The sequence below is a fragment of the Telopea speciosissima genome, chromosome 9 (genome assembly GCF_018873765.1).
Source record: "Telopea speciosissima isolate NSW1024214 ecotype Mountain lineage chromosome 9, Tspe_v1, whole genome shotgun sequence".
Lineage (NCBI taxonomy): Eukaryota > Viridiplantae > Streptophyta > Magnoliopsida > Proteales > Proteaceae > Telopea > Telopea speciosissima.
Genome location: NC_057924.1, coordinates 1,655,325 through 1,675,213, shown reverse-complemented (window position 1 = coordinate 1,675,213; position 19,889 = coordinate 1,655,325). Strand labels below are relative to the sequence as shown.

Below are 19,889 nucleotides of genomic sequence, written 5' to 3'. Positions count from 1 at the left end.
ACAATTTACATTGAATCACAGAAATTACAGCACCAGCCACTCCGGCAACAGCCAAAGCCACCGGCCACCACTGGCAGAAGCCAGCCATAGAAGAAGAAGGTATAGGATAATAAGAAAATAAAAAAAGTAGAAGACGGTCAGACACGGAACAAAGAAGAGGATGAAGCTAGAAGAATAAAAGGAAAAAATGCAGCTGCCAAAGCCACCAGCCACCACTAGTAGAGGACAGCCATAGAAGAAGGTAGAGGAGGAGGAGAAGAAGAAGCTAGAAGAATAAAAGGGAAAAAATGCAGGGCAAAAAGAGGGTTTCAGACTGGTCAAGTAGAAAGGGTGATGGTGAATCCAGAAGGGATTCTTGCATGATTGATTCCAGAGGACAACCAGATTAAGATCAGGTTGTGTAGGACCAAAGAGGGATAGAAGGGTTGCAATCTGGGGAAGATGAAGAGTCACCTAGCCACAGTTTGTGATGCAGATTCATCACCAAATAGGGCTTGTTTCATTGGGAATAAGTCTAGGGTTGGGTTGCATACATGTTGGGTCTTTGATCCCATGGGTTTCTAATGTAATAGGCCACTTTTATGGGCCTAAAATATGGGTAAATATGTTGCATACGAGATTAGCTCCCATACTTAGTTTTATTACCATACTTAGCTTTTTATTTGGTGTTTTAACTTGAACCGGTTCAACCAATGGTTCAATTTAAGTGATTTTATTAGTTTTTCTTTTAGTTGTTTAGTTAGGCTGGATTAAGACTCTATTTGGAGTCTATTTCAGTTTCCTAGTCAATTTAAGCTAGCTAATAGGTTAGGGACAGGATTAGGCCTTTCCTTTTTAGTGTCTAAGTCTATTTTTGAGTCTTCTATATAAGTTTGTAAGGGAGGCCAGCATTGAATACGAATTTTGATGAATAAAAACTCAGCTTTATGCTTGCTGCCTTTGTTGCTGCTGTTCTCTCTTATGAGATCCAGTCTTGTGAGTCATATCAAGACCCCCCCCTTGTGAGTCATATCAAGGATTGAAGGACTGGAATCCCCAGTGACTCCTTGCATCTTGTAGATCGGGAGGTCCTCTCTTAGCTCTTCTTCAATCTGCTATTGTTGGAGATCAGTGTTATTCAAGTAGTTTATTTAATTCTGAAATTACCTTCTCCTTCTAATCCTCCAACCCTAGCCTTCACAATCTGCCTAGCACTCCCTTCATTAGACCACATCCAAACTCCGCTCCATCCATCAAACCTAGCCCTTCATTAAACCTGCAACTTCCACCTTCGAATCATAGCTTAGTTTCTAAGCAACCATCATCCCACCATCAGATCTGTCCCAAACTTTCAGCATACATCCACCACACTCCCCCCTACACTCGATCCTACTTTCAGCCCAATTATACCACTCAAACCCTAATCCCCCTCATCTCCCATAAAACCCAAAGCCCTTTCCTAAACCCTAGAATTAGCCTAAAATCTGAAACCTAAAACCCTAACCCTAACCCTAAAACTGCAGAACTTCTAAACCTATCCAAACCGTACTTTCTTTATACCATAATAATCCCCTACACCTGCATACTAAAACCATATATAAACCATACCTGAATTCTTAGACCTAACCCTAGTTTTACCCTAAACAGCCCCAAATCTGCCTAATTAGCAAACAGTTTCAGAACTCTGATCTTACTTGGCTCCTATTAGGCCTTGCCTATATAGGACTACATTAGTTTGAGTTTAAGGTGGTTTGATGGAAGGTTGAAGGTAATGGAGATGATGGTGATAGATGAAGTTGAAATTAAGAGAAAGAAGATAAACAAAAAATAAAAGATAGCTTTGGCTGCTAGAGATCCACTAGAGCCCACCTTAGGAGTCCACCTAGGTCCACCAAAAGAGATCCACTTTTGGATGTATTTGCTGAGATCCACAGCCATTGGAGATCTTCAAGTAAAATTCTCAAAGAGAGTTGTTTTTTTTTTTTCAATTCATGGTTGCCTTTTGAGAGCAGCCAAGACTTGCATTATATAGAGGTAAAAACCTTGAATACAGCAAAATAACATTAAAGAGATCCTTAGAATTCCAAAACCCTTTTGGAATTCCCCATACATAGATAACAAATCCTAAACATAAATATCTGCCCCCAAGACATAGAAAACAAAACCCAAAACATTGAACCCCACCTCCAATACATAGAAAACATAAACCAAGAAAGTTAACTATCTCTTGGAATTCTAAAAGACACTAAGAAATTCTGAAGGATTCTTAAATAGGCCTAGGAAATATGAAAAAAGAGCTACTACTAAGCCTAATCCCGTATGCCTTTCTTGTACCCACATTTTAGGCCCATTAAAGTGGCCCATTACAAAGAAAACACATGGAATCAAAGGCCCAATGCATACTTAACCCCACCCAAGGCTTATTTCCAATAAAATAAGCCCATTATGTGACTTATATGCATCAATTAACCTTGTGAGCCAATTTCTCCCTGCATCAATTCTCCCCTTCTTAGAAAAAACTCGACCTCGAGTTTTGGTCAATGAAGGGATCAGCTTGGTGTGATGGAGATCAGACTTTAATCCAAAGCAATGCTCTAGCAGCATTTTGAAGTCAGGGATGTAGTCGTGCAATTGTGGTTTACGTCTGTCAAAATAGTTGCACGGAAAAATAAAATCAATATTCTTAGTCTCAACCTCTAGTTCAATCTCAGTTACGAATGGACTAAGCACATATTCTTCAGAAACTATTTCACTATTCTTTATCTCAATTGTGGAAAAAGTATCTGTAGAAATCTTTGGATCGACATCAACAATCTTTGCTTCAATGGAAGTATTGAACTTATCGGTCACGTTCTCATCTACTGTTTCAACTTGGTCTTCTTGAATTTCTTCTGTTTTGTGCACTTGAATTTCTTCAACATAGGTTGTCTCAATAGAATCTTCGATTTGTTCAGTTGTCGTTGATGATGCTTCAATCACTGTTTCTTCTGCTTGTCAGCTTGTGTTGATCCAGTTGGTTCTTCCTGTGGTTGCATGGTTGGTATGGTCATTACTAGCTTTAATCCTCTCAGAACTTAAGTCTTGCGTAGATGTGAGGGTCTTAGGATACAAATATTGTCAACCAAATCAATCTCACCCTTTTGTTGTTCTAGTCAATCACGACCAATTCTGATAATTCTCTTTGAACGTGGAAAGATTCAGCATTGAGCGTTGTCTAGCATGAGGTCAGTTCAAATTCAACAATCACTTGATTGGCAAGCTCGATTACTATCTCATTTGTTTGAGATAACATATCCACAATGGATTGTGAAATGGTGTTGTCATGCCATTGTTCACCAACAACCAATAAGGCTGTTCTTTCATTAGGCAGTCGAACTCTAGTCTTGAATTTGAAGGGATTTGAATTGAGGTTGGTCTCGCCTCCAGCCATCCTCTGATACCAATTGATGGTGAATCCAGAAGGGATTCTTGCAGAATTGACTCTGGAGGACGACCAGATTAAGATCAGGTTGTGTAGGACCAAAGGGGGATAGAAGGGTTGCAATCTAAGGAAGATGAAGAGTCACCTAGCCACAGTTTGAGTTTAAGGTGGTTTGATGGAAGGTTGAAGATGATGGTGATAGATGAAGTTGAAATTAAGAGAAAGAAGATAAATAGAAAATAAAAGATAGCTTTGGCTGCTAGAGATCCACTAGAGCCCACCTTAGGAGGTCCACCTAGGTCCACCAAAAGAGATCCACTTTTGGATGTATTTGCTGAGATCCAAAACCACTTGAGATCCACAAGTAAAATTCTCAAAGTGAGTTGTTTTTTTTTTCAATTCATGGTTGCCTTTTGAGAGAGCCAAGACTTGCATTATATAGAGCTAAAAACCTTTTGAGAGCAGCCAAGACTTGCATTATATAGTGGTTGCAATGTGTTGCATGGTCTCCGTAATCGTCCAATTCCTTGGACTGGCATAACGGACATAACTCACCACCAACGTAAAGCTTTATCATAAGACGGTATTTCAGCACATGGTATAAGAACTCACGAGATCTTGCCAATATCTCGCTATCTTAAAATCTCAAGACAAGATGGTTGTCAAAATCCCATTTTACCCCAACTCGATCGAGATCTCGGACCGAGATTTCGACCCAAACACCATTATATGAGTGCCAGATCTCGACCGAGAGGCGAGATCTCGCCTCTAACTCGACCGAGAGCTGCCTCTACTTGCTCACAAGCTACTGCTTCATTTTTTTTCACCTGGATTTCAACGTAGAACTTGCCGGAGACCATTCAGCTACAAAAGTGCAAGATTTGTTCATGATTTGTGATTCTTCATCTCAATTTTGAAGAACTTTTGAAAGGTAAACCATTTTTCCCCCAGTATGACAGTAGCAGTGGATCTCACGCCTCATGGCCCTCATCGCAACTGGCTCTTCTATACCCTAAGATAGGGAACTTGGAATATGTTGATGACAACACTTATATGAGTTATGTGGCAACCTATGTGCAACACTACAACTGCACTATGACGTGGGAAGACTATGTGGAACGATATGGGAATGAATATTTGATGCGGTCATATGGCTTGCGATGATACATGTAATATGTTAAACATATTGATGTATTGTACACTTTTACATTTGTAATGTTTATTTAAGTTGTTTTATATTAATTGTATGATTTGATTGCATGCAATTACTAAATTATGTGTAGAATAGGGCCTATTAGTACGTCATCGCCTACCAATCCAGGGTCCGAAGTGAAACTCCTATTTGGACTTTGTTTTTACAAAATCTGAGTTCCATTGTGTTTAAATGGCCTAAAATAGGCTGAGTACCAAGTTTCAGCTCCAAAATAAGTCTAAAACCCACCAAAACCAGCCATCGAGTTGAAGAAAAAAATTACCCCAACTCGCTTTTTGGCCAGGTCGAAACCTGTACTAGAGACGAGTTCTTGAACCTTGTTTCAGTATAACTCGATACTTCACTGGTGACATACGTAAACCCAGTCCGTCTAGTGGTGCTGCCAACAAAAAGTCCTTTGCATGCTCCATTTGTAAGCATTGTAAGATGGCTTGTTGGCGGTCTGACAAACTAACATCTGATGATAAGACTCTTGAGACTTCACCATATTATCTTTCTACCAATCTCGTTGAGGTTTTGTGGGGGGAGTAGATGGGTCAACAAAAAACGCGAAGTCGTCATTTGTTAGCGTAGCAGCCAAGCTACGCAAAGCAATGCAGTATTCTACGTCTTTTGGCAGCCTAAAAGCGCGACTTAGAATCTCATCTTGCAATTTTGCCGTTTGTGCTCTAGATGCAACAAAGGCAAAGTGTGTCGTGTCTGTGGCGTTGTAGATGCCAAGACCACCAAGACATAATGGAAGTGTAGAGATATGCCACTGAAAGTCGCCAAAACCTGGGCCATCTGCTGTGATGATCCTTTGCATGGCGCACCGTAACTGTATGTTGAAAGCGAAGGCAGCTTGCTCAAAGAGTTCCGGAGGGTATACCCGAGCCGCAAACACTAACTTTGCCATCCCAGCACAGGCACGTAGAAGCAACAACTCACATTGAGGATCCTCAAGTTGACCAATTGCTTCCATAGCTGTGACTGATTTGGCCACCCGCATACGAGCAAGGTTGATGACAAAGTCACGGTCTACACTGACTACACCACCTTTCTTTGGTCCCGAGATGCCTTCTGGGAAGAGGCCTGCAGCGGGGAGGACTTCTAACTAGGATTCAAACTTGCACTAGGAATCCTAATTAGAATTACAACTCAGTAAAAGATTAACTAGAAAAATACCGAATAAAATCCTAACTTCAGCCCACAATTACTGCTGGTGTAGGGAATCCCCTACACCTACCCGATGGCTACTCCTGCTGGTGTAGGGACACCTGCGGCTGGTTTTAGACAGCCAATTTACATCAGGGGGAGAGAGATACTGAGAAGATATGTAATGGTAAAATTTAATAAAATGGCATAAATTAATAAGAAGCTTTTATTCATTAGAATTTGTCGAAGTGGAAAGCAAAACAAAGAAACAAACACAAAATATTAACATTCTATCAGGCTGATGATGGAGAGTTGGATACATTCCAGATTAAGCTGTCAAGAAAGAAAAATTTTAGTAAAAGGAAATTGAATGGGACAGCACATATATTCTACCATGGGCTAGCTGTGGGGCGTCCTGTGAATAACTACTTGTGGCTGACCAGATTATAGCTGCCAATGAATTGCTTGTGTTTGTTTTTTTTTTTTTTTTTTGGGGGGGGGGGGGGGCGGAGGGTGATGGTGGACTCATTTATTCTTTCTTTCCTTTATTGTTCAGACTTCTTATTGATCTGTTTCTTTTATTTGTCTTGTTTTCTGATTGACATTTATCTGTCCTCATTTATTTGTACAGTGGAGAATCTTCTATAGCTTAAGGAGCATTAGCTAATTATATGAGATGCCGAAGCATGGAAGCAGTAGCAGGAAGAAGTCTTCAAGGAGTAGAAGATCGGAAGAATCCAGTTCTGCTTCTGAGGAGGAGAGTAGCTTTTCTTCACCCCGACAGACCTCTTCTAGGAGAAAGGATAGAAGTCACAGCCAGAGCAGGCGAAGGAGCTCAACACGCACTGGAGATTCAGATTCTGAAAACAGCATCGGCCAAAATCGGCACAAGAAGAGGTCTTCAAGGGAGATAACTGAGGAAGAAATTTCTGAGTATTTGTCCAAGAAAGCTCAAAAGAAAGTATGGGGTTTGTTGCTACTGTTTTTTGCTTTGTTTTCCAGGTCTGGTTTTGATACTAACTTCCCCCGCTCCGATGTGCAGGCACTCAGAGTTGCTAAAAAATTAAAGACGCAGACAGTTTCTGGTTATTCAAATGACTCAAATCCTTTTGGTGATTCCAACCTAAATGAGAAGTGAGTCTTTATTTGTTGATGTCTCACCCCCAAAAGCAAACATTGTGTCTGCTATATAGTAAAAAACTTTACAATGCTGCATCTGGTTGAATTGAAAATGGAATTGAGATTTCTGAAATTGCAGATTAATTTACGTCACAAGAAGAAAATGATATTTTCATCAGATTATAAAGGGCGTACCCAGTGCACGAGGCTCCCGCCACTTCGGGGTCTGGGGAGGGTCATGATGTACGCAGCCTTACCCCTGCTTTCACAGAGAGGCTGTTTCCAGACTCGAACCCGTGTTCACTTGGTCACAAGTTCACAATGGAGCAACCTTTACCGTTGCACCAAGGCCCGCCCTCGATTTTTCCATCAGATTCTGACAGAAAATTCTTAGGGAAATTTAATGAAATTTAGATGATTGCGACCTTTTTTCTTTTCTATTGCAATCAGATGGGGAGTAAATAGAAGAAATCGTACTCCTTCGATTCAGTGGGTTAGAGGCTTTGAATCTTAAAGTTCTCCATTCCATACTGCAGTGCAGATTTAGATGGCCCTTTATTTTTTTCTGCATGTACTCAGCAGAAATTAAAGTTGGGCAACTTATTTGCAAAGTTCATTTTAAATCATATTTGTTGATAGAGATTTGTCCTTGCTGACAATAATTTTCTTCGTATTTTAATTTTATTAGTCTTATGGCAATGCCTGGATACCATTCCTTTTGTGATCTAGAAGATGTGATCCCTATAAGTGGGGTGTTTGCCTTGGATCGTCAACAATTTTGTTCTATACTTGACTACACCTCAAGCAAGCGTCATCATAATTGTTTTTTGATTGGAACACAACGTATATTCTTCCATTCCACTAATGTTAGAGCTTGATTTTCATAGTGGAGTTTTGTATCTTTAGATGCTTTAATTAAGGTCTTATTCCAGCTACAAAACTGAGACAACCTATCTTCATTACCTTATGATTGCAAGTAGCAGAATTAATACCATTTATATAAAAGGGGTTGCCGCAAGGCTGGGATTCCTGTGAACGTGCATGGTATTGTTAAACTTTGTTTCTCTGTTCAAGTTTCAGTTGGACAAGGAAGATAATAATACATGATTTTTCTGCTATTGCGCTAAACATATCCACTTGGTCGCTGTCTTATTCTTATCTACAGATATTTTGCACGGAAATCTGATCCTTTGGTTCCTCTATTTCAAAATTTGTACTGATGTCGGTGTAGTTTGACTGGATAAATATGATTACTAGTACTATACATTGCTCACTTGATGGACTTGATACAATAAGCTAATGAAAGTAGATGTACCTGTTTCTATGTTTCTCCATGTATATTTACCATGCAATGGTGGCAGGTTTGTGTGGCGAAAGAAAATAGAGCGTGATGTTGTACAGGGCGTACCACTTGAGATGTATTCAGTGAAATCAGAGAAAAAGAAACAGATAGGAAGGATGGTATATGTTCTTACCACAATCAGTCTTTTTTTTATTGATATTTGCTTTCTTGCATTTATTTTATTTTCCTGCGGTAATTATAAACTAGCAGTAAAACATACAAAGTGCATGAAAAGGAATTATTCCTTGGGTTGTGTTCATGATTGCTGTCCTTGGTTCATGTCGTGTTTAGGGAGCCACTAAGGTGTAGCGGAGATCTACACCAAAAAAATCATGACTATAGCTATCAAACTATCACATTCTACTAGCCAGGGGAAAAAATATTCTAAGGCTGGAAAATCTAAGCAATAGATTATCTTCCGTTATCAGACCAGGCCATCCTCTGGCTTTTGTGGTCTCCTAATTAAGCTGGCCCATGGGACAGTCTGATACACTCTTGCAGAAAATTGGCTTGCATTGGTATACTTCAATTCAGATATTGAATTTGATGATGAATGCTAGTCACTGAGTATATATTTTTAAGTTGGGCCATGATAATTCATTAATGAGTGAGAGCTTTGATGATTTTTTTTGGGCTCAGTTTTCTTCTATAATGTGCTGTCTGGTGTTGTTGCATACGTACCTTGTAGATAATCACTTTTGTTCAGCCTAACTCGGCTTCTTTCTCTCTCTTCTCTTCCTATGGAATTCCTACCTTTTTTTTCCAGCATTAAATAAAAATATCTAGAGTAAATTAATCAGACCTCTCCTATACTAAGCCTTAATTACACCCCCACTCTTGTGTTTCTAAAAATTACACTAACTACCCCTACTTTCCAAACCTTGTTACAGTCAACCCCTCCCCGTTAGTGATTTACGGTTAGTTGATAATGTTTTGCAAAAATAAATTTCTAATTGACAATTCTACCCTCGAGAGGGGTCAAGTTACCGATTTTCCCTTATGTTTACCCTTACCTTGCTTGACCAAATCACTATCTTCATCGTGGAAGAACATCTGAACACTTAGGACCTCTTGTATTAAGAAGGTTTCTAAAGATGTCCTAGCTGAATCGAAAAGAAAACGTCATTCTTATAGAGAGACTTGGTGGTGGGATGATGAGATTCAAACAAGTGAACAACCATTAAGGCTAAGAAAGCTAGTTTTAAGACATGACAAAGGACTAAGGATGTAGAGGATCTACAAAGGTATAAATTTGCCAGAAATGAAGCTAAGAAGATTGTGGGAAAAGCAAAGGCAAAGAAATATGAAGATCTTTATAATAATCTGAGCACAAAGGAAGGGGAAAAAAGCTATATATAAGATAGCTAAAGCGAGGGAAAGGAAGAGTAGAGATCTCGACCATGTTAGATGTATTAAAAATGAAGATGGTAAAGTACTAATAAGGGACGGGGACATTAAGAAGAGATGGGAAGGTTATTTCTGTAGCCTACTAAATGAAGAAAATTCGAGTAATAGTATTCCGAAAGGCTGCATTACCCATTAAGACACCACATATCATAGATATATACGAGAATTAGGGTGTTAGAAGTAAAAGAAGATTTAAGGAGGCAGAAAGTAGGCAAGGCACAAGGCCCAAATGAGATCCCGATAGAAGTGTGGAAGAGCTTAGGATGGTTTGTCTTGGCTAACCAAATTATTTAATAAGATTGTGAGCAGAAGGAAAATGCCTGATGAATGGAGGAGAAGCATCGTGGTTCCGCTTAATGTAGTCCTAGATTGGTAGGAGACCAACTAGGAGCCAATCAACTAGGATTTGTTATGAATAAGTGAATCAGCTATGTCAAAATAGGGTTTCTGGTGAAATTAGGGTTAGGGTATGGTTAGGGTTAGGGTTTGACGTATGTGTTATGTCAAGTTGAGGTAGGCGAGTCTATCAGTGAAGGTCCTGAGGTGTTTTGATGGAGGGAAGTATGTAAACTTGGATAGGCAGCAATTTAGGTTTAGGGTTTCAGGTTTTTAGAAAGAGGAAGATGATGGAATCTAGGGTTTTGGCTGGTCAGAATTGTACCACCTTTGGATCGAGTGTCTAGGGGATGGAGAGGGATGTTCGGTCCTAGTATGGGGCTGAATGGATGGTTGGTTAGGTTTGTGGGGAATTTAACGTATGGGAAACTTGAAAATAACAAGGGGGAAAGCTAAGGTTGGGGTTTTAGAGGATAAGTGAAGAAGGATGGGGATGGGTATGCTTCCAACTTACTTGTAGTTGCAGAATTGTCCTGGCAGCAACTTGTTTGCTTGAAAAAACTTGAATAAAAATTGAGTCTTGAACTGAAACTTGAAGTAGATCTTCAAAGGAACCACCCGGGCTTCACACCGCAAGGTGTTGATTGGATCAAACACCAATCCCACCAACAAACCACCCGGGCTTCCCACCGCAAGGTGTCGATTGGACCAAACACCAATCTCACCAGCCTTGAACAAACACAAGACAAAAATCTTCAATGGAGAAGAAGAGTAGCCAAAGCTTTTCATTAATATCAAAATTCGTGTTCAATACTTGCCCCCCTTACAACCTTATATAAAAGACTCAAAAATAGACTTCTACACTAAAAAGGAAAGGCCTAACTCAATCCTTAACCTATTAGGTAACCTAAACTAGGAAAGTGAAAATAACAAAGGAAATAGACTCAAAACAGGGCTGAACTTATAGAGTCTTAATCTATCCCAACTTAAATAGTCACATGACCACTTAAGTTGTCACCGGACCACTTAACCAAGTCACATGATCATTTAAGTGATCACATGACCACTAATCACATAAAAAAAACTAAGGAATCCTATGCAACCTAATTACCCATATTTTAGGCGCATAAAAGTGGCCTAATAATGGGGGACATAATAGGAGAAAGGAAAAGATAGGAGAGAAATCAGAATTGCAGGGAGAAAAGAGAAGAAGAGGGGGGGGGGGGGGGAGAGAGAGGAAGAGACTTAATCAAAGAAAGAAGAAGACTCCAACGATTCTGCACTTTTTTATTTTCTGTTATGTTCTGCAATTCTGGCAATCTAATACATATTTAAAAAAAAAAAAAAAAAAAAAAGGGAGGGAAGTTACAACTGTCCTGCTTGTAACTTCCAATTTTTTTTTTAAAAACTGCCAGTTCTAATTTAAAATTTGAAAAAGACCCAACAACACGTCTAAATAAAAAATAAAAATAAAATAACATTAAAGGTTATTCTGCTGAGAATGTTGCTGGCTGATGTGGCAAAGTGCTGACATGGCAAGATGCTGATGTGGCATGAGATGATGACATGGCAAGGTGCTGATATGTCATTCCTGCTGGTGTGATATTCTCTTTCTTTGGTATACCTTGAAGGGTTGACCAGATTGTGTTGGAAAAATGCCCTCATCAAGCAGCCCCCAAATTACTTGCATCAAATGTCCCTTGCTTTAAAAAAAACTTGGCCACGAGTTTTATAGAATGAAAGAATCAAATTAGTAACCATTGATGTCAATTTTCAGTCCTCAATCCACCAGTCTTCATTCATGGCAACTTCTGTGTAGCAGAAAAATAACAAGACAACAGTACACAAGGGAGGGAGGGGGAAGTGAGAAATATAGAGAACCTGGAGAGGAGAGGAGAGGAGAATAGAAGAAGAAATAAAGAAGAAGAGAAGAAGAATAAGAATTCGAGAAGGAGAAGAAGGGGAAGGGGAACAGAATTCAAGAAGAAGAAGAAAAAGAGGAGTTGAGAGAGAGAGATTCACCTAGGTTTGGGCTCTGATACCAAATAATGGGGGATTGGAAAGGAGAGAGGAAAAGAAAGGGAAGAAATCAGAATTGTAGGGGGAAAGAAAAGAAACCGTGAGACGATGAAGAAGAAGAAGGGGGGGGGGGAAGGAGAGTGCACACACACACTGCCAGAAACTCAATTCATTCTTTCATTTTTTCATAATCCTGTTCATCATCATACAAGGCTGTCCACAACTCTTATTTAAAGGGAAACACAATTAGGGGGAAATGGAATAAAAAATCCAGACTAGAGGAGGAGGATTCCTCTTTAAAATTTTGACCATCCATGTGTTGGGTGGTTGTAACCACCTTCCAACCCTCTAAACTAACTATAAACTGAAATAAAAACTAAAATCCTAGAGCAATAACTGTCAAATAATTCTAAAATTAAAGATTAAACATAAATAAAATAGAATAAAGACTGCCCATGCTAGGTGTGTGTCCATGTAGGTGTCATGTGGGGCCCACCAAGTGAAATATAAGCTGAACTAAGGCTGTGAATACTGAAGTAGGGTCCACTGTGGGGTCCGCCAGTTGGATCGGCCCGGTCCAAGATTCTCCTGCATCAATTCTCCCGGAGTTGAAAAAAAACTCGACCATGAGTTTTATAGAACGGAAGAATCAAATTAGTAACCATTGATGTCAATTTTCAGTCCTCAATCTACTAGTCTTCATTCATGGCAATTTCTGTGTAGCAGAAAAATAACAAGACAACAATACACAAGGGAGGGAGGGGGAAGGGAGAAATATAGAGAATCTGCAGAGGAGAATAGAAGAAGAAACAAAGAAGAAGATAAGAGGAAGCAAGGGAAGGGGAACAGAATTCAACAAGAAGAAGAAAAAGAGGAGTTGAGAGAGAGAGATTCACCTAGGTTTGGGCTTTGATACCAAATAATGGGGACATAATAGGAGAAAGGAAAAGATAGGAGAGAAATCAGAATTGTAGGGGGAAAAGTGAAGAAGCAGTAGAAGAAGAAGAAGAGGGTGGGGGGGGGGGGGAGAGGAAGAGATTTACTCAAAGAAAGAAGAAGACTCTAACGATTCTGCACTTTTTTATTTTCTGTTCTGTTATGCAATTCTGGCAGTCTAATACATATTTAAACAAAAGAAGAAAAAAGGAGGGAAGTTACAATTGTCCTGCTTGTAACTTCCAATTTTTTTGAAAAAACTGCCAATTCTAATTTTAAATTTGAAAAAGACCCAACAACACTTCTAAATAAATAATAAAATAAAATAATATTAAAGGTTATTCTGCTGACATGGCAAGATGCTGATGTGGCATGAGATGCTGACATGGCAAGGTGCTGATATGTCGTTCCTGCTGGTGTGATCTTCTCTTTCTTTGGTATACCTTGAAGGGTTGACCAGGTTATGTTTGAAAAATGCCCTCATCAAGCAGCCCCCAAATGTCCTGCATCACCTATTACATAGAAAACCCATGGGATCAAAGGCCCAACATATATATAACCCAACCCAAGCTTATTTCCAATAAAAATTCCTTTAGGTGAATAATCTACATCATTTAGATTTACGAAAATAAAGGTGATATTCAGACTTGCAATAACTATAGAGGCATAAAACTAATGAGTCATACTATGAAATTATGGAAGCGGGTTATTGAAGCTCACCCTAAACAAGAAACTGCGAGCCCGCTTGATAACCTTTCTGCTGTTTCTGTGCTGAGAAACAACGGAAACAGTTTTTTCCGTTTCTGTGCTGAGAAACAGCTTTTGTAGCTTTTGGTAAACTTGTTCTGGAAACGTTTCCAGAACACAATTGGAATACCAATGGTGTTTGATAAAATTTGTTTCCAGAAATAGGTTCTTATACTGTTACCAATAATTACAGAATCGCCCTACTACTATTTAAATCAAAATCATATTTGTGATATTACAGTCAATATTTCTAAAATTCAATGATGCGTTTGTCTTTAAGAATGTACTTTAGCTAATAAAAATTAGAAGTGGTTGGAGTAGGGTCTGAGCTAGATGTCATTTGATAACCTATCTGTAAGCCATTGGAACATATGGTTAATCAAGAGGAAACTAGTGATTATCAATAACAAGAACTAAACCATTTCCTACTTTTCTAGTAGATAACACATAATCTCTAAATTCCAATAATGTATACAGACACATGGGTGATCCTTGGCTGCACCTACTACAAAAATTTGCTATAAGACCTCAAACAAAAAGGCTTAGAGTTGTCATTCTAAAATTTGCTATGTTTTGAACGGTTGAATAAAAGGGTCTTAGTGGATTTGAACCACTATCCCTTGGAACATGCGTATGTTCCAAGTGCTCTACCAACTTAAGCTAAAGACCCATCAAATAGAGTTTGGAACTTACAAGTAACCCAATTGAAGGGTGCAATTGAACATGATGGAAATCCAAGGCTACAGGTACCTACAACTCCCCAATAGCCACAAATATTCAAGTAAAAAGGACTTAAAAATTCAAATAAGATCAATCAAGCACAGCCATAACAGTATAGCCATGAGCATTCAAGTAAAAGGTCTTAAAAAACCAAATAAGATCAATCAAGTGCAGCCATAACAACAACATAACCATAAGGGTATTGAAATAATGGTGCCAAGGATACAATGAAAGCAACTTTGGGCTAAGATAATTACAGTGACTGCTGATTCCAATGGATGCAAGAGAAAAAAAAAGCCACAAAAAAGAAATGAAAAGAACTTTGACATATGAGTTTGGAAGAGAGTCATTAATGACCCATTAAAATAAAGCTAAAACAGAGGCTAATCATTAAGATGATCAACTACTTAACAAGGAATATCCAATAAAATAATAGAATAAAAAAAAAGCTATAACGCAATTTTGCTTCCTCTCCAGCTCAGCCAATCTAAATCTAAAGTAGAGGTTTCTCTTGTTCACTCTAAAGATATGTCAAAACCTACACGAGAGTGAAGACATTATGTTCATCAATTCTGATTTCTTCAAGAAGAACTAATGGCTTTTACACCAAATATATCACTCTTTCCTCACAGGCATGAGCACTCAAGTCCTCTTCAAAGCCATACATATCTTTTAAGCCTTTTACCTACAATTATATAGACTTTGCAATATGTATAGGATACACAAATTGGATCAGGATTAGAAAAGTGGCTAACACAGAAGAAATAAAGGTGGAATTTTCAATAGTATTGGTAAAAAGGAAAACAGAGATTGATAGCTTAAGATAAAGAACGAGAGTAGGACATATCCTAGCCTTAAGAACTTCTCTTATATGATCATCAGCTTTAAGCATGGAATTAGTGGATTTACTATGTGGCATCATCTTAGAATAGCTTAGTTGTTGTGGCTTATTGAAGCTTAGCCACCTATATCATGTGGTGAGGTGTCAAGGACATAATTATCTAAATCTAATCTGAATTTGATCATGGTGAATCTAATTTACAACTAATTAGTATTATAAATAATGTTGGGTGCTTAAATGGGTTAATAAGGTTTAATTAAAGTATGATATTGGGTTAGCTTTTGATTAATAGAGTTTAAGTGGGATGGTATAAAGGGGTAAATTAAATTTGAAGGTGGGTTAGTGTATTCAGCAAAACAGAAATGAATTTAGGAGCTTAGGAGAGAAGAAGAATGGTGTTGCTCGAGGATTAATTGGAGCCAAGGTACTAAAACTTGGAACTCGGTACCAACTTGACCCTTGGAAAAACCAAGTTCAGCCAAGATCTCGCCAAGTTGGTGCATTTTTTTTTCCGACTCAAAGCCTCAATTCGGTGGGTTTTAGACCTAGTTTGGGTTTGAAACTTGGTACTCAGCCTATTTTAGGCCATTTAAACGCAATGGCACTATCAGATTTTGCAAAAATAAAGTCCAAATATGAGTTTCACTTTGGACTATAGGTTGGTAGGCGACGACGTACTAAAATACCCTATTCTACACATAATTTAGTAATAGAAAGCAATCAAAACATTCAATTAATGTAAAACAACTTAAATAAGCATTAGAAATGTTACAGACTTAAAGTGTACAATACATCAATCTTTAAACAAAGTTACATAAAATGTGATATATTAATATATTCGGTCCCAACAGATCCACAAAGAATTCCCATTTCATAGTGTTGCTGTAGTTTTGCATATAGTTTGCCACAACATTCATATAAGTGTTGTCATTAACATATGCCAAGTCCCCTATCCTAGGGTATGGAAGAGGCGGTTGCCATGAGGCGTGAAATCCACTGCTACTGTCATATTGAGGCATGTATGGCTGGTTTGGAACTGGGAATATGGGCCCAAAACCAAACCCAGTGCTTTGATTGTCAAACTCATGTGTTGAAAAAAATAGATTTGGGGAAAAATAGTTTACTTTTGAAAAATCCTTCAAATTTGTGATGAATCTTGAAGATGTGTAGTTGAATCCTTCAAATGTGCAGCTGAATCACCTCTCCCGAAGGTCAAGTCTTGAAAACCACAGGTAAAATGAAGAAGGAGCTTCAAATGGGGAAGAAGAAAGTAGTGTTGGGAGTTTTGGACAGAACTCGACCGAGATATGTCGAGTTTTGTCGAGTTAGGTAAGTAAAACAAGAGGTAGATGGGTCGAGTTCTGGGTCGACCCGAGATCCGAGATCTCGCCGAGTCAAGTCAAGTTCTCGAACCATGTGGAGCTGGAGATGGTAAACTAGAGGGCTGGAGAACTCAATTGAAGAGAAGAAAAGGAGAATTGAAGAAGAGAAGAAAGGAAGGTAAAGGAGTTTCTTCTTTGATTAGATGGTTAGATATTAAAGAGGAGAATAGGAAATTGAATCACTTTCTTGTTTGATTGAAGAGACTACTCTATTAACTAGGTTCTTGAGGTGCTGCACCACTGTTATTTGAAAGGAACTACTTGCTGAATCTTAGGATTCCCAAGGGATTTGATGCAGATCCAAGTTCACGCAGGAAGAAGAAGAGCAGCCTTTGATTTTCGTTGGAGCCTTATTTTATATATTTAGTTTTTATTAGGGTTAAAACAGTCTTTTATTCCCCTCCACGATTTTAGAGGGATGATGTTTTTGTTTATTTGTTTGTTACACTTGTACTCCTAGTTAGAGTATGAGTCTACTGTTTTTATATTGTTTTTATTAGGATTCAGGTTAAGGGAAGTCACTACTCCTAATCTGATTAGGATTGGTTTTAGGATTTAGAACTAGGACTCCTAGTTCAAGTCTACATATCTTTGTAAGGCCTTTTGGCCCCCCTTTTATTATAAATAGAAGAAATCGTGGGCAGGCTCCCCACTTCTGATTAAAAAAAAAACTTCTGATTTCAGATCTGAGTTGCTGCCTTCGAGCTGCTGCTCCTGCTCCCCTGCGAGCTGCATCCTTGTGGACTCAAGGTGGTTAAAGGGTGGGTTCTCCTACGACTCCTTGCCTTTGTGAAGGTCAGGAGGTCTTCTTCTATCTTCAAGCTGTTGCTGCTCCTGCACCTTAACCCCGCAACTTATCCATTCCACCCTCAACCCCATTAAACCTGCAACTCCTACTTCAACTAGGATTCCATTATAATTCCAGATCTAGCCATCACCTTCAAACCCTATTCTCAGCCCACCTTCCCTACATCATTCCCCCCACTCGACCTCAGCCCTAGCCTATAATTCCCCCTCTAACCCCTTCATCTCTTCACTCCATTAAACCCTAAAGCCTGTGACCCGATTCTGCCCAAAATTGCAGAAATTCAAAACATCTCCTAACCCTAATATCTTTATACCATTAAGACCTCTGAAACCTGCCTTTTAAAACCCTATAAACCCCCTTGTCATTACTCAGCCCTAACCCTAAATTTTGCCCTAAAAACCCTAGTCTGCCCATTCGGCCAACCCTTAGACAGAACTGGTCCTAAGTGGAAGTTATTTCACCTAGGCTACATCAGGATTTCTGTGTTAGAGAAAGATACAACTAGATTCAGCAAGAACTTCAGAAGAAAAGAAGAGGAAAGGAAGAAGAAGAGAAGCTGAATACCTAGGAGTTGATGTGGAGCTGCTGTGTTCCTGTGAAATCAAATGAAAATCTATGATTTTGAATCAAGTCTCTCACTCAGCCATACAGCATCAATGTACAAGAATGTATAAGGTTTTGGTTTCAGAATCTTTTCTATTACACACACGGGTTGGTTTATAGTTTATACAGCTCTGTTTATTTCGTCAATGAAAATTCTTTCTTTTTCTTCTGAATCTCATCCACCCACCCACATTTAACTTAGCCAAATCAAAGTTAAGATTTAGGTTAGGAGAACAAGTAGAAGAAAGGGAAGATGATGAAGGAAGAAGAAGGAGAAGAAGAAGAGAAGAAGAAGAAGGAGAGAATGTTTCGGTTGTAAAGTTATGTGTTGGAGATTATTTCTCCACACCTATATTACTCAAATATAAACTCTTGACATATTACATCCAACCTCCTTAGGGAGGTAAAAGGTAAAAAGAAAGAAAAAGAAGAAATTACATAATAAGGAAACTAGTTAAGATCTAGTTCCAGAAATACCCCTAGGACATGAGAACTAATAACTCTAACACTCCCCCTCAAGATGGAGAATAAATATCATGCATTCCCAGCTTGCATAGAAGAGTGCCAAACTGAGGAGAGGCAAGGGCCTTGGTGAAGATGTCAGCCAGTTGATCACCAGTCTTAACAAAAGGAGTGCAAATACAGCCAGAGTCAATCTTCTCCTTGATGAAGTGTCGATCCACTTCAATCCTCGACACTGTGCTTGGTTCTGTCATGTTGTACAAGATTATGGGTAATACTGATGGCAGCGTTGTTGTCACAGTAGAGCCTCATAGGACCTTCAGTGTCAAAACCCAATTCCTGAACAAGTCTTTTCAACCATATGAGTTCACACACTCCATGAGCCATAGCTCTAAATTCTGCCTCGGCACTAGATCTAGCTACAACCGGCTGTTTTTTGCTTCTCCATGTAACCAAGTTACCTCCCACAAAGGTACAATAGCCGGAGGTAGACCTCCTGTCTGTGATGGATCCAGTCCAATCAGCATCAGTAAAACCTTCCACTCTCAGGTGGTTGTGCCTGGCATACATCAATCCTTTCCCTGGGCATGATTTCAAATATCTAAGAATACGATACATAGCATCTAAGTGACCACTCTTGGGGGCATGCATAAATTGGCTCACTACTCCCACTGCATAGGAGATATATGGGCGTGTCATAGAAAGGTAAATAAGCTTCCCAACTAGCCTCTGGTATTTTCCCGCATCAACAAGAGGAGAACCACAATCTTCTCCTAATTTGTGATTCTGCTCAATAGGAGAACTTGCTGGTTTACAACCTAACATCCCTATCTCTGTCAACAAATCAAGCACAAACTTTCGTTGACATATGTTGATTAATTGGTCCTTGATACTTCAATGCCTAAGAAATACTTCAAGGGGCCTAGATCTTTGATTTCAAACTGTTTAGCCAAGTAGGTCTTCAGTTTATCTATCTCAGCCATATCATCTCCAGTGACTACAATATCATCACCATAGACAATGAGAGCTGTGATGGTACCATTGCCCTGCTTGGTAAAGAGAGTGTGATCTGCTTGACTTTGGGAATATCCATTCTGAAGAATAGCTTGTTGAAAGTGCTCAAACCATGTCTTTAGAGATTGTTTGAGTCCATATAGTGCCTTCTTGAGGAGGCACACCTTCCCTTCAGCTGAGGGTATTTTGAAGCCCGGTGGGGGTTGCATGTACACTTCCTCTTCCAAGTCACCATGAAGAAAGGCATTCTTCACATCTAACTGATACAATGGCCAATCTTTATTGGCCGCCAGAAATTAAAGAACTCTTATGGAGTTGTGCTTAGCTACTAGAGCGAATGTCTCTTGATAGTCAATCCCATAGACTTGACTGTACCCCTTGGCTACTAACCTTGCTTTGTATCTCT

The 19,889-nt window shown here is 39.1% G+C and overlaps 1 protein-coding gene across 1 annotated transcript in view; it reads left to right on the top strand.

The window, feature by feature from the left end:
• Positions 1–6,381: 6,381 nt before the first annotated feature.
• LOC122641037 (cactin-like) overlaps positions 6,382–19,889 on the top strand; it is a 31,597-nt gene continuing 18,089 nt past the window's right edge. The window contains exons 1-3 of the mRNA XM_043834353.1: positions 6,382–6,510; positions 6,622–6,881; positions 8,228–8,327. Of these exons, the coding sequence (XP_043690288.1) occupies positions 6,424–6,510; positions 6,622–6,881; positions 8,228–8,327 (447 nt within the window). The 5' untranslated portion in view covers positions 6,382–6,423. The remainder of the gene's footprint in view (positions 6,511–6,621; positions 6,882–8,227; positions 8,328–19,889) is intronic.